At 37.8% G+C, this 24296-nt stretch overlaps 1 protein-coding gene across 8 annotated transcripts in view; it reads left to right on the forward strand.

Moving 5' to 3' along the window:
• The window catches only part of dnm1a (dynamin 1a), an 81723-nt gene that overhangs the window by 26418 nt on the left and 31009 nt on the right, over nt 1–24296 (forward strand). For all 8 annotated transcript variants that reach the window (XR_007930317.1, XR_007930319.1, XR_007930318.1 and 5 more), the window contains exons 9-15: nt 255–322; nt 2597–2735; nt 11301–11387; nt 11469–11539; nt 13186–13237; nt 16156–16167; nt 19614–19727. Coding sequence is in view for 1 of the 8 variants with exons in the window: in XM_051894615.1 (XP_051750575.1) it covers nt 255–322; nt 2597–2735; nt 11301–11387; nt 11469–11539; nt 13186–13237; nt 16156–16167; nt 19614–19727 (543 nt within the window). In the remaining 7 variants the exon portion in view is untranslated. The remainder of the gene's footprint in view (nt 1–254; nt 323–2596; nt 2736–11300; nt 11388–11468; nt 11540–13185; nt 13238–16155; nt 16168–19613; nt 19728–24296) is intronic.

Genomic DNA, 24296 nt, shown 5'->3' on the forward strand with positions numbered 1-24296 from the left:
ATGTAGTATATGATCATTCAGAATAATATCTGCTGTATAAGCACAACTGTTTTCAACATTGATAATAATCATAAATGTTTCTTGAGCAGCAAATCATCATATTAGAATGATTTCTGAAGGATCATGTGACACTGAAGTCCTGAAAATTCACCGGAATGAATTATATTTTAACATACATTTCAAATAGATTATTATAATAAAAAATATCATTAATATAATATTTGCTAACTTTTTATTTAACTTTATATTCTCAGATGGAGTTTGACGAGAAGGAGCTGCGCAAGGAGATCAGCTACGCCATCAAGAACATTCACGGCATCAGGCACGTCTGTCCTTCAGTCCTGTCCAGATCTCCGTCCCGTTTTATGTGTCCTGCTCGTTTGTCTGGGGTCAAACCTCGTGTCATACGTCACGCATCTAATCACAAACGTCTTTGACTTCAGCCGTGTCTCTGTGCAAGGGCATCTCATCCCATCAGGGAATCAGGATGAGGGTTTTGTGATTAGATCCGTGACTGTCCGTCTGTATGTGTCCCTCCTCGCCTCTCGAATGAACCTCCGTCTGTAGAGTCTTTCTTGTCTTTAGGACAAGAAAACATGTGACCTTTGGGTTTCAGTAACTAACATGATAATTATTTCCATATGTTTCATTTATGATCCTCCTTTTGTCCAGCAGTCTTTATTATGAGTTTGTGTCTCACGGGTCGCGTCAGACGAGAGGGTCGACACTGAAAATACTTCTTAATATCGCTGAAGTCTGCTGATATATGAATATATGCAGAGTTCTGCTTTTAAAGTATTTGGTTACAGTCATTATCAATAGATTAAAATAATTAATCTGGGTTAATTTCATTATTTTTTTATCAGTGTTGGGTGTAACTCATTACTAAGTAATTAATTACTGTAATTTAATTACTTTTCACTTGAAAAAGTAAAATAATGGATTACTGTTAATTTTTATTAAAATAATATTTTATTTAGGGAACGAAATAGTAAATTGTGCGCACGATTTAGCAAATCGAGGGAACAAAATGGTAAATCGTGCGCGCGATTTAGCAAATCGAGGGAACGAAATAGTAAATCGTCCACGCGATTCCGCAAATCGAGGGAACGAAATAGTAAATCGTCCACGCGATTCCGCAAATCGAGGGAACGAAATAGTAAATCGTGCGCACGATTTAGCAAATCAAGGGAAAAAAATAGTAAATCGTCCACGCGATTCCGCAAATCGAGGGAACGAAATAGTAAATCTTGCGCACGATTTAGCAAATCAAGGGAACAAAATAGTAAATCGTCCACGCGATTCCGCAAATCGAGGGAACGAAATAGTAAATCGTCCACGCGATTCCGCAAATCGAGGGAACGAAATAGTAAATCGTGCGCACGATTTAGCAAATCAAGGGAAAAAAATAGTAAATCGTCCACGCGATTCCGCAAATCGAGGGAACGAAATAGTAAATCTTGCGCACGATTTAGCAAATCAAGGGAACAAAATAGTAAATCGTCCACGCGATTCCGCAAATCGAGGGAACGAAATAGTAAATTGTCTACGCAATTTAGCAAATCGTGTGCATGATTTACTTTTTTTTCTTGGATGTCATGTGCGGGGCTCCATAGTAATCTAATCACACTGTTGAAGATGTAATTTTTGGCTAGTAATTGATTACTTTTTCAGAGTAACTTACCCAACACTGTTTTTATATAGTTGATATGATTAATCAAAATGTTGATGCAAACAAAATAATACATAACAATAACTGGTAACACTTTACAATAAGGTCCCATTAGTTAATGCATGAACTACAGCAATACTTTTGTTACATTATTTATGAATCTTTGTTAATGTCAGTTAAGATCCATTAAATAATATTTTTTTAATTTTAATAATATATCAATAAATGTAGAAATTAACACTAAGTTCATTGTTAGTTCATGTAGTTAACTAATGTTAACAAATGGAAACTTTTTGTAAAGTTTTATTGTCTGCTTACCGATGATGTTCTTGTCTCAGTTTTAGTTGTTTTCCCTTGTAGGTGATATTTTAGACATGTTGATAGTTAAAGGGGCTATAAGTAGAATTCAGAAACTCTTGTTATTAGCGACACCGGTGGCCGTTAAGTGAACTGCAGCCAGGAACTTATTGCTTGTGCTCGCACTTGTAACGTACGAGAGACTGAACATGATTCAAAGTCCCGATATACTCATTAAAATGCAATTAATTCATGAAAATTCATACATATAGCCCTTTTAAATTAATAAATTGGACTTCATTTGATAAAATACACATTAAGATTTTTTCTTTCTTTCTTTCCGTTGTTTTCTTTTTAGTTTTAGTTGTGTTTTCCTGATATTTCAGGCTTCAATGATAATTAAATAATTAAATTTAACTTCATTTGATACATTTACCAATCATAAACCAACAATTGAGTTTCAGCAGGACATTTGGAGCCATTATTTCAGTTCTTCATTCATTTCTTATGGGCTGGGAGGGAGTTTGTTGGATTAACGCTCTACTTTCCACCCAATTTTTCCTTTTCTTTCTCTCCTCCTCTGTCATTCTTTTCCCGGGCCTGTCCGTTCTCTCTCTGGTCGGACAGAACTGGGCTCTTCACACCGGACATGGCTTTTGAGACCATTGTGAAAAGGCAGATCTTGAAGACTAAAGAGCCGTGCCAGAAATGTGTGGACATGGTCATTTCTGAGCTAGTCAATACCGTTAGGCAATGTACCAAGAAGGTAAAGGCCTGGTGGAGGGTTACAGTGTCTCCCATCAACCCAAACTATTGCTGTTACCCACCTGTGACCCCCCACCACCCCACCGCAGGGGGATTGTGGGTGATTACCGTTGTGTATGTTCGTGTGCCTGCAGCTTTGGACAGAGGGATTCTGGGTGGAATGGCTGCATTGGCTTTGTGTACAGAGGGCTGCGGACGCTGAGGTTCACCGCTAGGTGATCGTAGTTCATCGTTTGATTTCCAATTTCGTAAAAAGTATAGGGACATGACATTAACCAATCAACAGCATTTTTACTAGGGCTGCATGATATTCAAGTAAAATGTGATAGCTTGTTAAATGTGATATTTGATTTATTAAAACATATTTAAACAAATTAAAACATTTAAAAACTGAAAATTATATAACCACCTAGAGCTGCACGATTCTGGATCTTTTTTCGATGTTGTCTAAAATAGAGATCACAATTCTCCCACAATTCTGAATAGACAACTACATAACATAACATGTCATTTACTAGAGGTTCTGCTGCAGTCTATTCATTTTTTCAATTAATTTTAAATATTTAAAACAATCGGGTTTGAGTGAATGATTCAATGACTTCACTTGTTTCATTACTAGATGAATCAGTGTTTTTGAACGAATCTCTTGAATGAATGATTTAATAACAAATACATTTTTAACAGTCACTTGTCACCACCTACTGGTTGTCAAAGGTTTAATAGAATCGTTGTTATTTAGGAATAAGATCGCGTGGGTGTTTGAATCGAGATCGCTATATTTTACCGATTAATCGTGCAGCTCTGTAACCAACATACTACAGATGCTTCAAACAGGATTTTTACCGCCAAAATCTAGTCAAATCTCTGCTATCTGCATCACTATAAACGTATCTTTTTGAAGCATTAAAATCATTGAGTTATCACAATCCCTTGTGATATGCATTGGTGATATTTCGATAATTTCAATATATTGTGCAGCCCTATTTTTTGCAGTTAAAATTATAATTTTTTACAGCATAACTCCAAAACCCAAGCTAACGCTGTTCTTCATGAGTTCATCTAGCAGACCTCAGCATCTAAACGCTCTGTTTATTCTGAGACAGAAGCTTGGAGGAAGGCAGAGATGCGGCTAACGGCAGTCAGAGATATTGATGACTAAATCTAGTGCAGAAGAACATGGCTCTTATTATCAATTCTCAAACACTTCGGGAAGCTCTTCGACTGCCTTTGGTTTGCACAGCTGCTTTCCGGAGGCTTCTGTCTCGGCTGGTGGACGGGTGACGGGCCGACGTCTCTTCGGCTCTGACCCGCTGTCGAATGGCTTGAGGAGAAACCAAATGTCTCACTTGCCTTCTCTTTCCTCTGTGCTGTCTATCTATCTGCCCCTTCAACCCTGTCTATCTGTCATCCCTCCACCTGTCTCTCTCTTCTTCTCTTCCTCCATGACTTCCTCTGCAGGACGGGCCTGTTTACCCCCGACCTGGCCTTTGAGGCCATAGTGAAAAAGCAGATCCAAAAGCTAAACGGGCCGTGCCTGAAATGTATAGATATGGTTGTGAGCGAACTCACCTCCACCATTCGCAAATGTAGTGAGAAGGTAAAGAGGAACGAAGCTCCGTTCGTCCACGTCTATCTTAAATGTACGGATAGACCGATGGCTGGACTTAATAGCAAAAGCTGTAGGTGGTAATAATATAATGTTTTCAGGGTCTGAAACAATCTCAAACATAGTTTAAAGGAAAAATGAGCTTTTTGTCATCATTTACTCGCCCTCATGTTGTTCCAAACCTCTTTAGGTGTGTAAATGATGACAGAATTGTCATTTTTATGCAAAAAAAAAGGCCGTTATGATTTGAGCTTCAGCGCTGCTTCATTATCATCATGCTGTTGGATTGTCAGGGTGATGTTGACACAAATGTGCAAATGTCTGTGACATCGTTCCTGTGAAGTTCAGACGTTTACTTGATTTTGTGTAATTGAGGATCAGCTGAAGATGAGCTGCTGAAATAGTGTCAGCGTCAGATTTGTAATAGAAGAAAAGAGGAGTCATAAATATATGTATGTCTCTTAAGCTATAAATACTGTATACTTTTACATTTTATTTTTTATTAAGTTGTGTGTACCAGTGTTATTTTATTTAGTATTATTTATATACTATTTCAGTATTTATTAATGTATATTGAATTATCTTTTATTTTATATATTTATTTTTGCCATTGCAACATTTCTGATTTTCTGAAGTGTTTTAAGTTTAAGTTTTTCATCTAATATTTACATTATATTTCAGCTAATGAAAACGTAATAGTTTTAGTTAACAAATAACATCAGGTGTCCATCAGTGTCTGTATGTGCAGATTTTGTAGCAGGAATATGGTGAATCTCAAAACATGTCTAGGTTATATTTCACCTGAAATCAGAAGAATAATAAATTATATGCAGTAGTAGCCAAAAGTGATGTCCAGCCAAGGAAAACTGACATTTTCATCCTTTATTTTAAATATTACTAAAGATTTTGTAAGCATATTGTGTAGTTGTGTTTGGAGTCGATTGTTTAATAGCGCAATGAAACATGCCAAATTGTGCTGACATCATTTTTGGCTAGGCTGTTATACAAAGAAATTATAAAAACACGCAAAAACAAGGGAGAACCAATAAAATATTAATAACTGATTATGTTGTAGTCAGTGTGAGCTTTTCCTGTCAATTTTTTTGTTCTTCTATGCATTTTTTGCATAGTAAAATCAAACCTGTAGCTGTAGTTTGCCTTTTTTTTAACAAATAATTTTGTCAGATAAATACCTATAAATATTATAAACAAGTTTAGTGTTTTGTGCTTCCCTCATATTTAAAAAAAATATAAAATATTTTCCTCATATTTTGATGGTTTAATCAAACTTGTAGGGTCATAAAAACAAATATCCCCTTTGGACATCACTTTTGGCCACTTCTGTATTTTCTTTCCCTAAAAAAAGCATATTTTTTGCATTGTGACATTATTTTAATGGCAAATTTTGATTTGAGATAATGCCTATAAATGAGCCATTTGTTGTCAATTTTTATAGATTTCCTATAAATAAAAATAAAACCTTAAAAAATAAAAGCACTAAAACTTAATCTAAAATTAAAGTGATGAAAACTGAATATATAAAAATAAAAACTAATACTGCTATAATAGTATAAAAAAATACAAAAATAACACTAGTACACATAAATCAACATATGGACAGCATATGCTGTTCTCAAATTTTGCTCATGTAAATGTAGAATAGTTCCCTTTCAGTCGGTCACGCTCGATGTCACGTCGGAACATACCGGCGAATTGGGATCTCACCTGAGAGCCCTATCACATTCGAGTGTAAACTAAACGAGCCAGTGCACATTGTGAGCCGTGTGAGATTTGCATCGAGCGTTCCGCAGCGCAGGTATAAAGGCGGAAGTGGGAGCAACACACATTCAGCTTTTCGCTTTGGCGCTGAGCGGTTTAATTTTTCCTGCTCTGCAAGTCATCTGAGAGTGTCAATTCTACAAGTCTGTTTTCAGGAAGAAGCCTCTTCTACTGGTTGGTGTGATGGCGCTGCAGCGGTGGTCGCGATCTCTCAGCATTTCCTGCTGTTCATGCAGCATTGAGAAAGCATTGTTGTGCCTTCAATGAGTTATTGCTGTTTATACAGCAGAAAAAGAGTATTGTTGCGCCTTCAGTGAGAGTGAGTGCACACTGCAGGCTGCACTATTTCCTGCCAGTTGTGCCGCAGCCATTTCCCCTGTGCGCTTTAGCACCATAAGAGAGCTTATTTCCCTAAAAGAGCAAAACACAGGTGTGACGTAATTCCACCCATGCGTTTCTGGATGTGGTCGTTTCCTGGCGCCGGATGACAGTCACGATCGTTGCCTCATGTGTCTGGGCGTTAAGCATGCAGAGGTTGCGTTCATGGATGAGTCATGTACTCACTGCGGGAAGATGACCATCACGATGTTGCGGTCAAGACTCCAATACCTCAAACGAGGTGGAATCCCCTTCTGGTAATCGAAAGAGGGCTACTTTGGTGAATAGCCAGGGTAACCTGAGGGTTACAGTTAGGGATAACCCGCCGAGTAAGTCTCCGTGGGCCCCCCACTCCTCTAGCACATTGCAAATTGTGGAGCTTCTGGTTGAGCGCGCTGGTCCTTCCTATGGGGGACCAGTCGTTTCATTCAGGGCTCCTCCGGATGGTCAGATGTTGATCGCTGAATCGGAGGCTGAGCTTGAGTCCTCCGGGGATGAAGACTCAGCCTGCATTGCCCCCTTCGGGGAGAGTAGCATTGCCCGAGCCTGACCCAGAGCTGACGACTATGCTTTCCCAGGCCACAGAGAGTCGGGCTCGAGTGGAGGCCTCCACCGTGTTCCGAGCCCTCAAGGCTGGATGATTAGTTTCTTTCTTTCCAGAAGTGCATGAAGAGGTTACCAGATCATGGACGACACCTTTTTCTGCCAGAAACCGGTCCGATGCCTCTTCCCCCCCTCACTAGCCTCGATGGTGGAGCGGCCAAGGGATACGTGCAGATCCCCTCTGTGGAGCGTTCGGTTGCGATGCAATTGTGTCCAAAGACCGCTACCTCCTGGAGGGGTAATCCGCGTCTCCCATCCAAGGCCTGCAAGTTCTCGTCCGTTCTCATGGGGCAAGGCTTACAGAGCTGCTGGACAGGCTGGGTGTGGTAGACACCATCACTTCTGTGGGTGTGCGACCTCTGTGAGAGCGCCCTCCGTGAGAGCGTCCTCTACGAGGCACACTTACGCTTTAAAGTGGAACCTATTCATTGAGTGGTGTTCTTCTCCCCGGGAAGACTCCCGGAGATGCTCAATCAGAGCTGTGCTCTTCTTCCTGCAGGATGGCCTGGAGCGAAGGCTGTCTCCCTCCACCCTGAAAGTGTATGTTGCCGCAATTGCTGCACATCACAATGCAGTAGATGTTAAATCTGTCGAACAGCATGACTTGATCATCAGGTTCCTGAGGGGTGCAAGAAGGCTGAATCCTCCTCACTCTCACCCTGTTCCCTCTTGGGATCTATCCCTGGTACTTACAGCATTGCAGAGAGCTCTCTTTGAACCTCTGCAGTCAGCTGAAAATCCTGTCAGTAAAGATGGTGCTCCTGACTGCACTGGCTTCCATCAAGAGGGTAGGGGACCTGCACACATTTTCGGTCGACGAATCGTGCCTGGAATTCGGGCCGGCTAACTCTCACATGATCCTAAGACCCCGGCCCGGATATGTGCGCAAGGTTCCCACCACTCCTTTTAGGGACCAGGTGATGCAAGCATTTCCCCTGGAAGAGGCAGACCCAGCCTTAGCTTTGCTCTGTCCTGTGTGCACTTTGCACCTGTACGTGGACCGAACGCAGAGATTCAGGACCTCAGACCAACTCTTTGTCTGTTATGGAGGCCAGCAGAAGGGAAAAGCTATCTCTAAGCAGAGGATGGCCCACTGGATAGTGGATTCCATCATCTTGGCGTATCAAACCCAAGGCGTGCCGTGTCCACCTCGGGTTGAGAGCTCACTCTACCAGAAGTGTTGCTTCCTCCTGGGCGCTAGCGCACGGCGCCTCGCTGACAGATATATGTAGAGCTGCGGGCTGGGCGACACCCAACACGTTTGCTAGATTCTATAGCCTTGTGTAGAGCCGGTATCCTCCCATGTGCCCGCTTCAAGTAGCCAGCCAGTAACACTGGAGACCCGCTCAGCGTCTTGCTTGCTGTGCCATTCCCCTCCTAAGGACCGGATACATGCACAATCTTGCTCCAGTAGAGTTCCCCAGCTGTTCCTCCACCATCTGCAATCAGACTTGGCAGAGCGTCTGACAACAGGCCTAACACTTGTAAGTACACCCAGTGGTTGACCCCTGTACTAGGCTAGGTGCCATATCTTGTGATCCCTACGGCAATCCCATATGTGTATTCTTCCATGGTATGGCTTCCCTGACGACGAGCCTGTGTCTTTCCCTTGACTCTGCCATCTCTGACCAGGTGTTGACTCCCTCCTGAACAGGCCGGAGCTACCCCAGAGACTTCCATATGTAGTATTGCCTAAGTCCAAGCCATATGTGTAACTACCACATGATACCTCCCTACAGGCAGGATATGGATTCCGCAGAATCCTTTTCCAAAACTGGAAAGGGCACGCTTTCCCAGTGTTGTCCAATAGTTTCGCTGAATGGGTCATGCGGAACAGCAGTGATCAACATTCCCGCCGTAAGCCCTCTCCCATGTCCCGCCCCAGGAAGTGTGGGGTGATTAGGTGGCTCACGCAGGGCGCAGCGATAGTGGCGCTTTGTTAGGGACGTGACGTCGAACGTGACCGACTGAAAGGGAACGTCTGGGTTACGTATATAACCCTTGTTCCCTGAAGGAGGGAATGGAGACGTCACGTCACGTCGCCACAGTTGCTGTACCACCACCACCGGCTCGGCTCCTCAGCGAAAACCTGAATATGCGTTGCTCCCACTTCCACCTTTATACCCGCGCTGCGGGGCGGAGCGCGCGATGCAAATCTTGTATGCCAATGTACATTGGCTCGTTTAGTATACACTCAAAGGTGATAGGGCTCTCAGGCGAGATCCCAATTTCCTCACTTCTCAGTTCCCTTCTTTAGGGAGTGAAGGTTACATTCGTTACCGAGATGATTTCCTTTGTGCACAAAGTAAGTTTCATAGATCAGTCCAGCAACTATCGGTCTATCCTTACCACTCAGATTTCATCCTGGTTTATTTTGTCTGTGTCAATTTAATTTACTAAGTATTTGTGTCCTTTTTCACAGAACAGTAGCCGTAGACATTTTATCCAAATTTGCTTTTGTTTTATTAATGCATGCTCCCTCGTTGGTTTTACAGCGTGTTCGGTGTGTTTTTCTGTCAGATGTGTGTGTTTTACTTCTAGCGTGAGAATAACGCCATTGTGGCTCGTCTCTTCTGTTTGACATTCATACCATAAACTGATGGAATAACTGATGCCTCAGGCAGGAAGATCTTCTTACACCAGCAGACTAACAGTCATACCAGAACATTTCTGTTTCTCTCTCTTTCATATCTCTTATATCATTTCATCATCCATCACCCTGTTCTCTGCTCTCAGAAATATTTCTGCCTTCTGTGGATTTGGACTGTATGGAGTTTTGTGTCAGAAAAAACAAACGTTGAAGGAACAGCTCACACAAAATGAAAAATCTGTCATTATTTACTCACCTTCACCTTCCAAATTCATATGTTGTTGTTTTTTAATTTAAAGTGCAATAGGAGATTTTTTTGAAGAATCTTCAAGCTCCAGAATGGACACAAAATCCCCAAAAAAGCATCATATAAATATGATAACATCAGTCACTATGACTTGTGCACTAGTTTTCTGAAAGCTTTGTGTTTTAAGACATCATTCGCTCAAGATCTCGGCAACAATTCTCAAATCCTGCATATTCAAATGTATCAATCGCATGCAAATAAGGTACAGGGGAAAATACAATAATTAATCCGTCCTTTTTGGAGCTTGACAGTCATATAACTTGTTGTATGAAAAAGAGTTGCATGAAGATTTTTCAGAAATTCCCCTTTCATGTTTGACTCAAAAAATGAGCAGCATATGTGTTTGGAAGGACACAAATGGCAATGTCATAACAATTCCAGACGAGGTGGACTGTCAGTAATGATTTCATTCGATTTTATGATAGAATATATAAGAGCTTAATATATGCAGCCTGTAGGTGTGTGAGTTCTTCTGAAGGTTGAAGGGACGTCAGTGTGAATCCACACAAGGACTCGCGTCTTCTCGTCTCAACTCTTCTCCTCTCGTTCTCGCTGTTTTCTCAGTAACCTTCATCTCAGAGCACGTTTGTTATGCCTGTTCGCCCGTAGCTCCTCTAGAAACACTCATTTCTACAAAACCTTGATCATGTGATGTTTCACTGCCAGACGCCCATCACTGCATCCCTGTGCAACCCAAAATACTCTGCTGGTGTATTTTTTGCAATTGTATATTTGTATGTGTGTGTGTGTGTGTGTGTGTGTGTGTTGATTCTACGTTGGCTTCAAGTTTCAATGCATCAGCAAGTCATACAGATCCTGATAATTCGGTTATGTTGGAAAACTTGCAGTATTCAAAGTCAAATCACAGTTGAATCTATTTACTTTCTTAATACTCATTTGTGGTCTTATCGTGAATGATTCATCAGCACAATTCATGTGCAAAACTCCTGGTATTTGGCTAAATTACTAGGCATTGCAAAGCCGAGAGGCTCACAACTAACTATTCTAATGCATTGAACTTTAGAGTCATGCTGTATGTCTGTGCATATGATCATGATTGACATGCATACATATATAATGCAAGAATAGTTTGTTCTTTATGTTGATACTGTAAAAATCATGTGTGTGTGATTTCACAGACTTTGTAACAGGTTCTCACTCAGAAATGGCTTCATTTTAGAATCATGCTCATTTTCTGCTATTAGCTATTATGTCTAGTTAGTCACCTGTTGCAAACCCTGTGTGTTTGTGGTTGGGGTCGTATGGTGTATCCGCATTACAAACGCGTGTGGTTGTGTCACAGCTGGCCCAGTATCCCATGCTGAGAGAGGAGATGGAGCGGATCGTCACTCAGCACATCCGTGACCGCGAGAGCCGCACTAAAGATCAGGTGAGTCCCGTCCCAATCTAAACGTGTTTAAACAGCTGTTGAGAGGAACAGGTTTGATTGTTTCCTCTTTGCGCTCATCAGGTGCTGCTGTTGATTGACATCGAGCTGGCGTATATGAACACCAACCATGAAGACTTCATCGGATTTGCCAAGTGAGTCGCGTTTCCTTGACCTTTAACATCAAATGACCCAAAATTTTTTAACCCTTATCATACTAAAGTATATTAAACTTGTTTATTACAACCCGAATTCCGGAAATGTTGGGACATTTTTTAAATTTGAATAAAAAATGAAAACTAAAAGACTTTCAAATCACATGAGCCAATATTTTATTCACAATAGAACATAGATAATATAACAAATGTATAAACTGAGAAATTTTACACTTTTATCCACTAAATGAGCTCATTTCAAATTTGATGCCTGCTACAGGTCTCAAAATAGTTGGGACGGGGGCAACAAATGGCTGAAAAAGCAATACATTTTGAAAAGATTCAGCTTGGAGAACATCTAGCAGCTAATTAAGTTAATTGATATCAGGTCTGTAACATGATTAGCTGTAAAAGGGATGTCTTAGAGAGACAGAGTCTCTCAGAAGTAAAGATGGGCAGATCTGTGAAAGAGTGCGTAAAAAGATTGTGGAATACTTTAAAAACAATGTTCCTCAATGTCAAATTGCAAAGGCTTTGCAAATCTCATCATCTACAGTGCATAACATCATCAAAAGATTCAGAAAAACCGGAGAAATCTCTGTGCGTAAGGGACAAGACCGAAGACCTTTATTGGATGCCCGTGGTCTTCGGTCCTCAGACGACACTGCATCACTCATCGGCATGATTGTGTCAATGACATTACTAAATGGGCCCAGGAATACTTCCAGAAACCACTGTCGTTAAACACAATCCGCCGCGCCATCTGCAGATGCCAACTAAAGCTCTATAATGCAAAAAGGAAGCCATATGTGAACATGGTCCAGAAGGGCCGTCGTGTCCTGTAGGCCAAGGCTCATTTAAAATGGACTGTTTCAAAGTGGAAAAGTGTTCTATGGTCAGACGAGTCCAAATTTGACATTCTCATTGGAAATCACGGACGCCGTGTCCTCCGGGCTAAAGAGGAGCGAGACCTTCCAGCGTGTTATCAGCGATCAGTTCAAAAGCCAGTATCTCTGATGGTATGGGGGTGCATAAGTGTATACAGTATGGGCAGCTTGCATGTTTTGGAAGGCACTATGATCTAATTTACAACAGCATGGCTTTGTCGTAGGAGAGTCCGGGTGCTGAATTGGCCTGCCTGCAGTCCAGATCTTTCACCTATAGAGAAAAATACATTAAAGACGCCCATATCAGGCAAGAATGGGACCAAATTCCAACACCAAAACTCCAGAAACTCATAACCTCGATGCCCAGATGTCTTCACACTGTTTTGAAAAGAAGAGAAGATGCTCCACCATGGTAAACATGCCCCCATCCCAACAATTTTGAGACCTGTAGCAGGCATCAAATTTGAAATGAGCTCATTTTGTGCATAAAATTGTAAAATTTCTCAGTTTAAACATTTGTTATGTTATCTATGTTCTATTGTGAATAAAATATTGGCTCATGTGATTTGAAAGTCTTTTAGTTTTCATTTTATTCAAATTTTAAAAAACGTCGCAACATTTCCGGAACTCGGGTTGTAAAATTAAACTTGTTTATTAAATATATATATATATATATATATATATATATATATATATATATATATTTTACAGATTTTTTCTTATTTTATGATGATTTAAGTCAAACTCTGTCCTGTTTAGTGCTCAACAGAGAAGCAGTCAGATGAGCAAGAAGAAAGCGGCTGGTAATCAGGTGAAGGGGTTAAATTAGAGTTTATATTCATCACGCAGAAGTCAATATTAAATTCTCTGTGCATATTGAGTCATGTCATGTGTTAAATGTTAAACATGTTCATTTGATGTGTGTCCAGTGTGTACTTTTCTCTGTTTTTCATCTATGTTTCTTATTCTTTATCTTCACGCCCTTATCAACTGATCCAGGGCCAGGTTTGTTCTCATGCTTCTCTCAGTTCAAATACAAGCTTTCATAGAGAGAACTGGTCTTAGATCAGACGTTACAGTAATGTTCCTGGTTCAATCAAGTTCAGCTCCATCATCAGCATTTGAACATAACTTTAACTCATTCCTCAGTTTATTAAAAACACAGATGTTCACCAGCAACATTTTACGTGTTCATTTGATACTAGCGTGATAAAATCACTCACTAACCATAATTCAACTCCTATCAAGAGCTACTTCGACACGATAAGCCATGAATGCTGTTGATGGAGGCTGTACTGAACCCAGAACAGTGTGTTAAAGTTGTAGAGCTGCTGTATCAAGGTCTTTCACACTCTTACACTGATGTAGGTGCAGTTCTGCTTCACTCAAATCAGTTGTTAAGGGCAGCGAGTGACAGCATGTGTGTGACGGTCCTGTTCTGTTCATTTATCTCAGTTCTTCAGTTGTTCTCCACTACAGAGAGACTTACATAATCATAATCATAGTATTGACCTGTAAATGTGTTCTGGATGTTTTGGACACACAATCCCCAGCAGATTCTTGATAAATGTGTGTGTGGGAGATCAGCGCAGCTGCACCACATGAGCATAAAAACACATTCAATAACCATCTGCAATCCGGTGGATGGATGTCTGCACTGGTGTAGTGCGTCATGGGTATTTAAATTAAATGCAAATGAGGTTTAGGATACAGTAGATGCCGTCTTATTCAGAAAAGACAACATTATTCAGTGAGTGGATTCTGACTAAATTAAACACCCCTGATTGGCCACTGTATTCATGAGATCAACCAACATGTCTGTGATTGGCTATTAGAGGTCGACCGATTGATCGGTTTTGCTGATTAATCTCTGGATTGTGGGAACAATCGGTTATTGGTCCGCTGTCATTATACAGTACGAGAGCGGCCTCTAGAGGCGAAATAATCACCAGTGTATTTCAGCCTTAAATTAAATTTTTTTTATTATTTCGAATGCAACGTTTTGCCACGATTTTATTATTTTTAAATCGAGAAATTGCGGTTTTGAATAAATGTTGACAATACGGCAATGATAACAGTTAAGAGAAGAAAATGATCTGACCACATGATGGCGCGCCAGATTAACTACTCTCGTGTGACGCGCTCTGTGAATGTAGAACACATCACTAGTTTTAATTGGCTGTTCACACAGAATGTGTTATTGCGTTTAAACAAGGGCAGTGGAATGGGAAAAAAACAAAGTTATTAGACGCGAGTTGAAATTTTTTTTAAGTTGAGTGCCGCATTTTTAGAATGCCGTTTTTAATGGGTGAGACGCTGCAAAAGATGTGAAACACGAGTGCAACAGCCAAACATGTCCGCCAAACAAAAACAATAGAGAAGCAGAGTAATTGACCTTAAGAACTTCCACAATAATATAAGCCAGCTGGAAAACTTCTGGTGAAATGTCACTTGTTAGTGTGTCATATCTTCAATGTCCTGAGGTATCTTTAACAGCATCAGTAGTGTAATACTTAGTTTATAATCAGAATATAGTCACTTAAATAGTCAGGCCTAGCGTTAATTTAGTTATTTTTTTAAACGTCCTCTTACGTTTGAATATGTGTCTCAGTGTTAAATTTGAACATCAGTTTTCACACTTTCGTGTGAAAAAAAGCATCAACACACTGTAAATGAAAGATTTATTGTGCACTTTAGTTAGAATCATTGACTAAAATGTGAGTTTGTGCTGAAATCATTGACTGACAGCTTCTGTGATTATAAAGAAAGAGCAGTTCTCGCTTTCTGTGTAATTCATTCACAAGAAAAGTTATTGTTTTTCATGAGATTTTGTGAGTACTTCATAATTCACCTTAACAAAATGTATTTTTGACTAGTGATTTTATAATGTTTAATATTTATTCAAAAGTGAAACTGAGTGAAAAACTATTACAGGAAATGGCTGATACGAGCCAATAAATGATCCTCTGCCGCCATCTGATGGTTATAGTGTTAATGCCATTTTTATTTAAATAAAAGTGTTTTCTATCAAAAGTTGGATTTTCTACATCTTGAAACGTTCGGTTTTTACAAATGGGGACAATCTCAGAAGGATGAACAAATAATGTTTGTAATGTTTGTTTTTTTTAATTTTATATTATTTCTCAGTGTATAGAATATGTTTAAGATAAGTTTGTACAACATTTGCCTTCATATTTCATGCATATTTTCTGCAAAGATATTTAAAAAAATAAGTCATTTGTTTTATATTTACACCATGTTGATCACTTCAGGTGTGCTGCACTTGGAACCAGTGTAATGTAGTTATGTTTTTAAATTGACTAATTAAACATTTAAAAAAAATGTATAATCGTGAATCAGTCAATTGTTCTGATTATTTTTTTTTGCCATATTGCCCAGCTCTCACATTTTTCTTTCATTGAATTGCACACCAAAACAATGCAGATAAACACTGTAATTCATTCATAATGAACCCAGCAACCTCCAACCTCTTATTTTAAATCCATTATCATCATCACATTCACGTGTTTCTTGTAATCAGAACGGTCACAGCTGCCTTGATCTCCACTGATGTCTCTGAGCGTCGCTGGTGTTTGTGTCTCAGATCATTGTGTAGTTTTCTGTGTTTGATTCTGTCTGTTGTTTCTCTTTTACAGCATCAGTTGTGTTCTGTTTTCATAATGATATATCCTATGTTTTTCTTGTTCTTTTTTTACTCTGGTGCATCAGGATGAAATTATGGTAAGTACAGTTTGTGTATTTTTCAGCACTGTCAGCGTCTATCACAGTAATTAGATGAAACATGCTTTTGCATCATGTAATGCAGTGATGCTGTCTAGTCTACATCTGTGTGTCTGTATTCAGCGGTTGCATAAGACACTTCCACAATCAGACTCATTTCCCTGTATTTCCCTGGAGCCGCAGCCGTCACTAAAGACGTCAGTCAAGCGTAATGATGAGAGCCGGTGACTGTATAGTGTGCACTACAAAGGGTTTCCTTCTTATCTTCATGCCACAAGCGTGTTCTTTATTTTAGTCAAAACCAGTATTTCATGCAGCTTTTCTATTCTCACATAGCTGTCAAGAAGAGGTCTGGTTTTTTTGTAAAAAGAAAAAATATTTTTAGGACTATTAATTTAAAAAAAAAAAAATTGTATTATGTTTTTGACAATTAAACAAGTAAATAAATAGGATTTGAATGTAAAGATAATGTTTAGACATTATTAAATATAAAATAATATATACGTTATTAAAGATTACATATTATTAAATATTTGTAAGTGTACATCATGCTAGTGATTGTTGAATTGAAATGATTTTATATTAATAATAACAGCACAATCAATGATTTCATTACTGTAATAATGTGTTGTTGTTTTTTTTGGATTACAGTAATGAGAATTTAGAGTGAAAATGTCCTTAATCATAAAACTATCGTCACAAATAAAAGTGACTAATAACGTTTGTTGAAAGTAAAAACAAAACTTATGAAACCAACATGAATACAAAGATAATGTTTCTCAGAACTTGGCAGATTTTTCACAAACTAATGCGTGAATGAGTGTTTTATGCAACTGAAAATCATTGATAATTATTGTAAGGGAGGAGAAGATAAAATACAGAAAATAATTCATATTATATAATATATCAATAATATTTTAAGCTTGTTAAGGGGTCATTTCATTGAGAAGAGTTTGTTTGCTAAATGGTTTTTAGAGGTTATTTATTTATCCGTCCACTTGAGGCAGAAGCGAGTCGCAGTAGTGCAACAATCCAGTGAAGTACATTTACATTTGTGCCAGTCCAGGCTAAAAATACTCAAACACAAACACACCTCAGCGAGCGCTGTCTGAAGAGATCTTGATGAGCAAGTTAAAATTATTTTAAGGGATAGTTCACCCAAAAAAAAAAAAAATTTACTCATTTACTCACCCTCTATTTGTTCCAAACCTGTATGAATGATGTCTGACTTCTTTGGTGATTTTTATTTAATTTTTTTTATTTAATAAAGTTGAAGTCTCTATTAAAATTATTCACAATTGCTACCCAGTTAATTAAAAACTAGATGAATTTAATAATAGTATTTCCCCCATGTGCTCCTTTTGTAATAAGTTTGAAGAGACAATGAATCATTTGTTTTGGGACTGTGTGTGATTTATCAAACTTTGTTAAAATGTGTCTATCTTCAAACTTCTGTATAAGCCAGAAAATTGTGTTTTTTGGTTACTGAAATTTATGGAAGCTTGTTTCCGCCATAAAATAAACAATTCATTTCACAATTCTGACTTTTTTTTTCTCAGAATTGAATGAATAAAGCCAGAATTGTGAGTTATAAAGTCAGAATTGCGAGTTATAATGTCAGAATTGTGAGATATAAAGTCAGAATTGCGAGTTATAAAGTCAGAATTGTGAGATATAAAGTCAGAATTGCGAGTTATAAAGTCAGAATTGTGAGATATAAAGTCAGAATTGCGAGTTATAATGTCAGAATTGTGAGATATAAAGTCAGAATTGCGAGTTATAAAGTCAGAATTGTGAGATATAAAGTCAGAATTGCGAGTTATAAAGTCAGAATTGTGAGATATAAAGTCAGAATTGCGAGTTATAAAGTCAGAATTGTGAGATATAAAGTCAGAATTGCGAGTTATAAAGTCAGAATTGTGAGATATAAAGTCAGAATTGCGAGTTATAAAGTCAGAATTGTGAGATATAAAGTCAGAATTGCGAGTTATAAAGTCAGAATTGTGAGATATAAAGTCAGAATTGCGAGTTATAATGTCAGAATTGTGAGATATAAAGTCAGAATTGTCAGATATATAGTCAGAATTGCGAGATATAAAGTCAGAATTGCGAGTTATAATGTCAGAATTGTGAGATATAAAGTCAGAATTGCGAGTTATAAAGTCAGAATTGTGAGATATAAAGTCAGAATTGCGAGTTATAAAGTCAGAATTGTGAGATATAAAGTCAGAATTGCGAGTTATAAAGTCAGAATTGTGAGATATAAAGTCAGAATTGCGAGTTATAATGTCAGAATTGTGAGATATAAAGTCAGAATTGCGAGTTATAAAGTCAGAATTGCGAGTTATAATGTCAGAATTGTGAGATATAAAGTCAGAATTGTCAGATATATAGTCAGAATTGCGAGATATAAAGTCAGAATTGTGAGATATAAAGTCAGAATTGCGAGTTATAAAGTCAGAATTGTGAGATATAAAGTCAGAATTGCGAGTTATAAAGTCAGAATTGTGAGATATAAAGTCAGAATTGCGAGTTATAAAGTCAGAATTGTGAGATATAAAGTCAGAATTGCGAGTTATAAAGTCAGAATTGTGAGATATAAAGTCAGAATTGCGAGTTATAAAGTCAGAATTGTGAGATATAAAGTCAGAATTGCGAGTTATAAAGTCAGAATTGTGAGATATAAAGTCAGAATTGCGAGTTATAAAGTCAGAATTGTGAGATATAAAGTCAGAATTGCGAGTTATAAAGTCAGAATTGTGAGATATAAAGTCAGAATTGCGAGTTATAATGTCAGAATTGTGAGATATAAAGTCAGAATTGTGTGATATAAAGTCAGAATTACCTTTTTTATTTTTTTATTTAGTGGCGAAAACAAGCTTCCATAGAAATTAGACCCTTCTCATTTTAATTTGTACTTAATTTGTTACTTTTTCTTGCCAAATGTTATATTCACAAGTGTAAGTTTTCAAAGAAAGCTCCTCCTTTTTTATTTTTAAGAAAGATTATGATATATATTTAAACTCTTTGAAGAACTCTAAAAACCAAACATTCGATGGGCCCCATTGACTTCCATAGCATTTTTTTCCACACCATGGAAGTCAGTGGGATCCATCAGCTGTTTGGTTTCCAACATTCTTCAATAGAAGATTTCACACAGGTTTGGAACAACTTGAGGATGAGCAAATGATGACTGAATTTTCATTTTTGGGTGAACTATCCCTTTAAACTATTAGCATATTTATATATAGCTCCCTGAATAACACCACATCTAGTTTAATGATAGCGACACTTAAAGGAAACTCTAGACTTGAGTTTTGTTACTGCCACAGTATGTACTTTCTGGAATAATATGAGTATTTGCATCTATATTTATGTATTTCTTGTGTTTTCAGTAGGCAGTGTACACTAATATACGCGTCCTCTGACGTCTGTGTGTATTTCAGGTGATCAGGAAGGGCTGGCTGACCATCAATAACATCGGCATCATGAAGGGCGGCGCTAAGGAGTACTGGTTTGTCCTGACGGCCGAATCACTGTCCTGGTACAAGGATGACGAGGTGAGATGTTTTGGATGCTCATTTTGGAGAAATAAAAACGTCTGTTACAGTGACTCTGCACAGGATATGAGTAAGATCCAGAAAATGACACACTTCAGATTAACCCTTTCATTGTCTCATTCTCAACATCAAATGTCAACATGGTCTCATGACCGCATCACAACTGATCGTTTACTTCAAAGTTAAAGCAACATCGTCTTGATTTACGTTGGAGAGCTGCCTCGAAACGTCCCGCGTGCTTCGCTCAAACACCGGCGCCATCGCGGCTGCTGCTCACCAATCATTATTCCCTTCAGCTTTAACGCCACACTTTTATGTGGAATTATTTATATCAGTTTTTTCCGCAATAGAAAAGAAATGATGTCAATTGGGTTATTTTTAAGCCGTCCCGTTTTGCCCGTTTCTGCTGACTTGACTCTCTTTTTCCCCTGGCGTGTTTTTGGCTGGAATATTTTCCAGCACTGGAAGGTTTTCCTGCTAAATGAAGCTTGCAGGACCTGCCGGCTCTCCGAGAGCTTTTCTCTGATGATGCCGCTGCAGCTTTCCACACATGCTCAGTCTTTCAGAGAGGAAAAGCAAAAAAAACGTACAGGATGATGCTGTTTCTTACATTTTAAGCTCAATCGTCAATCACGTTTCGATCGTCATGGATATTTATGAAGGACTATTAAAAATAGAGTTAAAACAGTAAAAATGTAAAATATTATTCCAATGTAAAACAGCTGTTTTCTATGTGAATATATAGTAAAGTGTAATTTATTCCTCTGAATTTTCAGCATCATTACTCCAGTCTTCAGTGTCACATGATCCTTCAGAAATCATTCTAATATGATTATTTGCTGCTCAAGAAACATTTATGATTATTATCAGTGTTGAAAACCATCATACATTTTATTTTTCAGGATTCTTTGATGAATAGAAAGTTCAAAAGAACAGCGTTTATTTGAAAAAAAAAAAATCTTTTGTAACATTATAAATATTTTTACTGCATTCTAGATGAATAATACTAGTCATTTCATTTTTAAGTCTTACCCCAGACTTTTGAATGGTAGTTTATCAGGTTTTCCACAGAAATGTGAAGCAGCTTAATAGTTTTTAACATCGATAACAATCATAAATGTTTCTTGAGCAGCAAATCATCATATCAGAAGGATCATGTGACACTGAAGACTGGAGTAATGATGCTGAAAATTCAGAGGAATAAATCACACTTTACTATATATTCACATAGAAAACAGCTGATTTACACTGGAATAATATTTCACTGTTTTACTGTATTTTATTTACAATATATTCACATAGAAAACAGCTATTTTAAATGGTTATATTTCAAAATTTTTACTGTATTTTTGATCAAATAAATGAAGCCTTGGTGAGCAGAAGAGACTTCTTTAAAGAAAACAATTCTTAACTTTTTAATGGTAAGTGTAAGCTTATGTATATTTATAGTATTTATAGTGCATTCTGTTGACTTTAAAATGCTTTCTAGGTAGGTGTCTCACTAGGGATCGAGTAAAGCTGGCACACACATGTGCATACCAGAGCCTGACCTGTCACACACACTCACACACACTCGCCAAGAGAGGGCTGCTCCTCATAAAACCATTGACTTTCAAAGAAATAGTGTGTGTGTGTGTGTGTGGTTAGCTGGTTTGGGTCAGTCTAACTAGGAGCATGTGGGGCAGAGACAGCAAGGGGGTCCACTTTCATCTGTCTGCGAACACAAAGTCTCCTTCACACTCTCTCTCTCTCTCTCTCTCTCTCTCTCTCTCTCTCTCATGTATTTATTTTATCGTGGGCTGGCGATGTCGGTTTCCCAGCACTCAGAGCCCCAAAACTAACACAGTCCGACTCAGAAGTAAAACACTCACTAACGAGCTCAGAAAGCAGCAGAAAACGCTTCCACGAGTGTGTCTGAACACGACGAGTCCTCAAACACACACACACGCATGTTTTCTTCTCCTCTCGTGGCTGAGGTCGAGACCCTCATCACTCTCTGTCTAAATGATCAACAAGCGTCTCAGTGACATCACTTCCTGCAGATGAATTTCTATGCAGACGTGCTCAGCCTGATTTTTCACTCTTTGTCTTGTATACCTCTGGTGTTTTGGGGGGAACAGGCAGCGCTGGTGATACTGGATCTGCTTCCTATTATCACACACACACACACCAGTGACTCACGAAAGACATGAATGAAGAAAAACCTGGAAGCAAATACCCTGCCGATGGCCTCAGTGGCCTGTCAATCAAAAGTCCACACACAGACACGCTCTAAATGAAGACAGATAATAGATATTTAAAGCTGATTAGCCAAACTTACTAATAAGTTTTTGGAGGTTTTGTCAGATTTTACTGTTTTCCGAATACAGTTTGGTTCACAAACTACAGCTAAGCAAAGTTAAATCATGATGGAGGCAATTTTTTTATTTTTTGCTCTGTGTGCGCATGCGTCAGACAGTCGTTTTTAGCAGTTGCATTGCGTATTGTGTTGTTTTTCCAGCATTTGCAACCATGAGCGGCATGTTTTTAAGATGTGTGAAGTGCTGAAATAAAAACACACACTTTTCCTACACTCAACAAGAAGGCTCCATACAGAAGCTTACCCTGGTAAAAATAAAGTCTACTTGAATGCAAAAAAAAAAAACTTAAATACAAGTACATTTGTAGTACATTCATATTTTTTTGTGCTAAATAAAATTGTAAAAGTTATAAACTATAAATACACTAATTAAAAGTATATTTCTACTTCAGTGCACTTGAAAAATATACTAAATACCACTTATAATTAAATTGATTTTAGTGCATTGAAATAAAGTATACTACTGCAAAAATATACAGAGGAGTTTTATTAAAGTGTGCTTTGAATGCTTTAAAAATTAGTTCAATCTTTTTATAGTAATCCTAAGTTTAAATTAAATGGTTTTCATTAAAAATAATTACTAATGTACTAGTTATAAGTACATTTTCTCAACTGTGGTACTTAAGTACACTTAATATAAATGCACTAATTAGCACTAACACTTAAATTGATTTTAAAGGGTTAGTTCACCCAAAAATGAAATTTCTGTCATTAATTACTCACCCTCATGTCGTTCCACACCCGTAAGACCTTCGTTCATCTTCAGAACACAAATTAAGATATTTTTGATGAAATCTGATGGCTCAGTGAGGCCTGCATTGAGATCAAGTTAATTTAGACTTTCAAACGCCCAGAAAGCTACTAAAGACATATTTAAAACAGTCATGTGACTACAGTGGTTCAACCTTAATGATATGAAGCGATGAGAAAACTTTTTGTGCGCCAAAAAAAAACAAAATAACTTTATTCAACAATATCTAGCACTCATCACTGAACTAAACACTGCTTCATGAAGCTTCGAAGCTTTACGAATCTTTTGTTTTGAATCAGTGGTTCGGAGCGTGTATCAAACGTGATTTCAGTAAACGAGGCTTCGTTGCATCAAAAGTGTTTCGAAATTCAATGGTTTACGTGACTTTGGCAGTTTGATACACACTCCGAACTACTGATTCGAAACAAATGATTTGTAAAGCTTCGAAGCTTCATGAAGCAGTGTTTAGTTCAGTGACATGAACTGTTTTACATATATTTTTAACGCCCTTTCTGGGCATTTGACAGTCTAAGTTAACTTGCTCTCAATGCAGGCCTCACGAGCCATCAGATTTGATCAAAAATATCTTAATTTGTGTTCTGAAGATGAACGAAGGTCTTACGGGTGTGAAACAACATGAGGGTGAGTAATTAATGACAGAATTTTCATTAACCCTTTAAGTGTAGTCAGATAAAGTAAACCAAATATACAGAAGTGTTTTACTCAAGTGTGCTAAATGTGAAATGTATTAATTACAAGTAAAACACCATTAACATATACTTAACTACATCATATAAAGGGAATGTTAACAGTTACAATACATTTGAAATGAATTATTTAATGTATAAAAATGTGTGGGCAATACATTTTGTATATATTTATTATATATTATAAATAATATGTCTATTTTCTCTGTCTGATGAGTATATTTAAAGTGTATAAAATATGGGTTCAAGTGTACAAGTGGTAACTAAATACATTTTTTAATAAAGAGATAGTATGTTAAAAGCATATTTTAGTTCATATTCATGGTGTCTCAAAATAGCACCGTTGAGTACACTTAGATGTTCTAGAGATTATCTTAAGAAGTACTAAAGAATATTTTTTAGTATATTAAGTACAAAATTAGTGTGTGGAAATAGAGCACTTTAAGTACATTATAGAAGTGTACTGAAATAAAGTGTATTTTAGTGCACTTTTTTCACCTGGGTATAGGGCTCTGTCAGGCGCTATATAGAGAGTATATATAAAACCTTTTAGAGGTTCCCATCATGAGATCATTTTAAGGATTTAGTTTTAATTAATTTTAATGAAATTTTATGAATTAAACAGTTCGTAAACATACTTTATCACTTGAAAAAAATTAAATGACCCATTAAACATGAAAGTATTATGCAATCGTTAAAGGCTTTTCTCCTTATATAGAACCTTTTTGGCATAAAGCGTTTTTAAAATTAAA

This window comes from Ctenopharyngodon idella, chromosome 5 (genome assembly GCF_019924925.1).
Source record: "Ctenopharyngodon idella isolate HZGC_01 chromosome 5, HZGC01, whole genome shotgun sequence".
Lineage (NCBI taxonomy): Eukaryota > Metazoa > Chordata > Actinopteri > Cypriniformes > Xenocyprididae > Ctenopharyngodon > Ctenopharyngodon idella.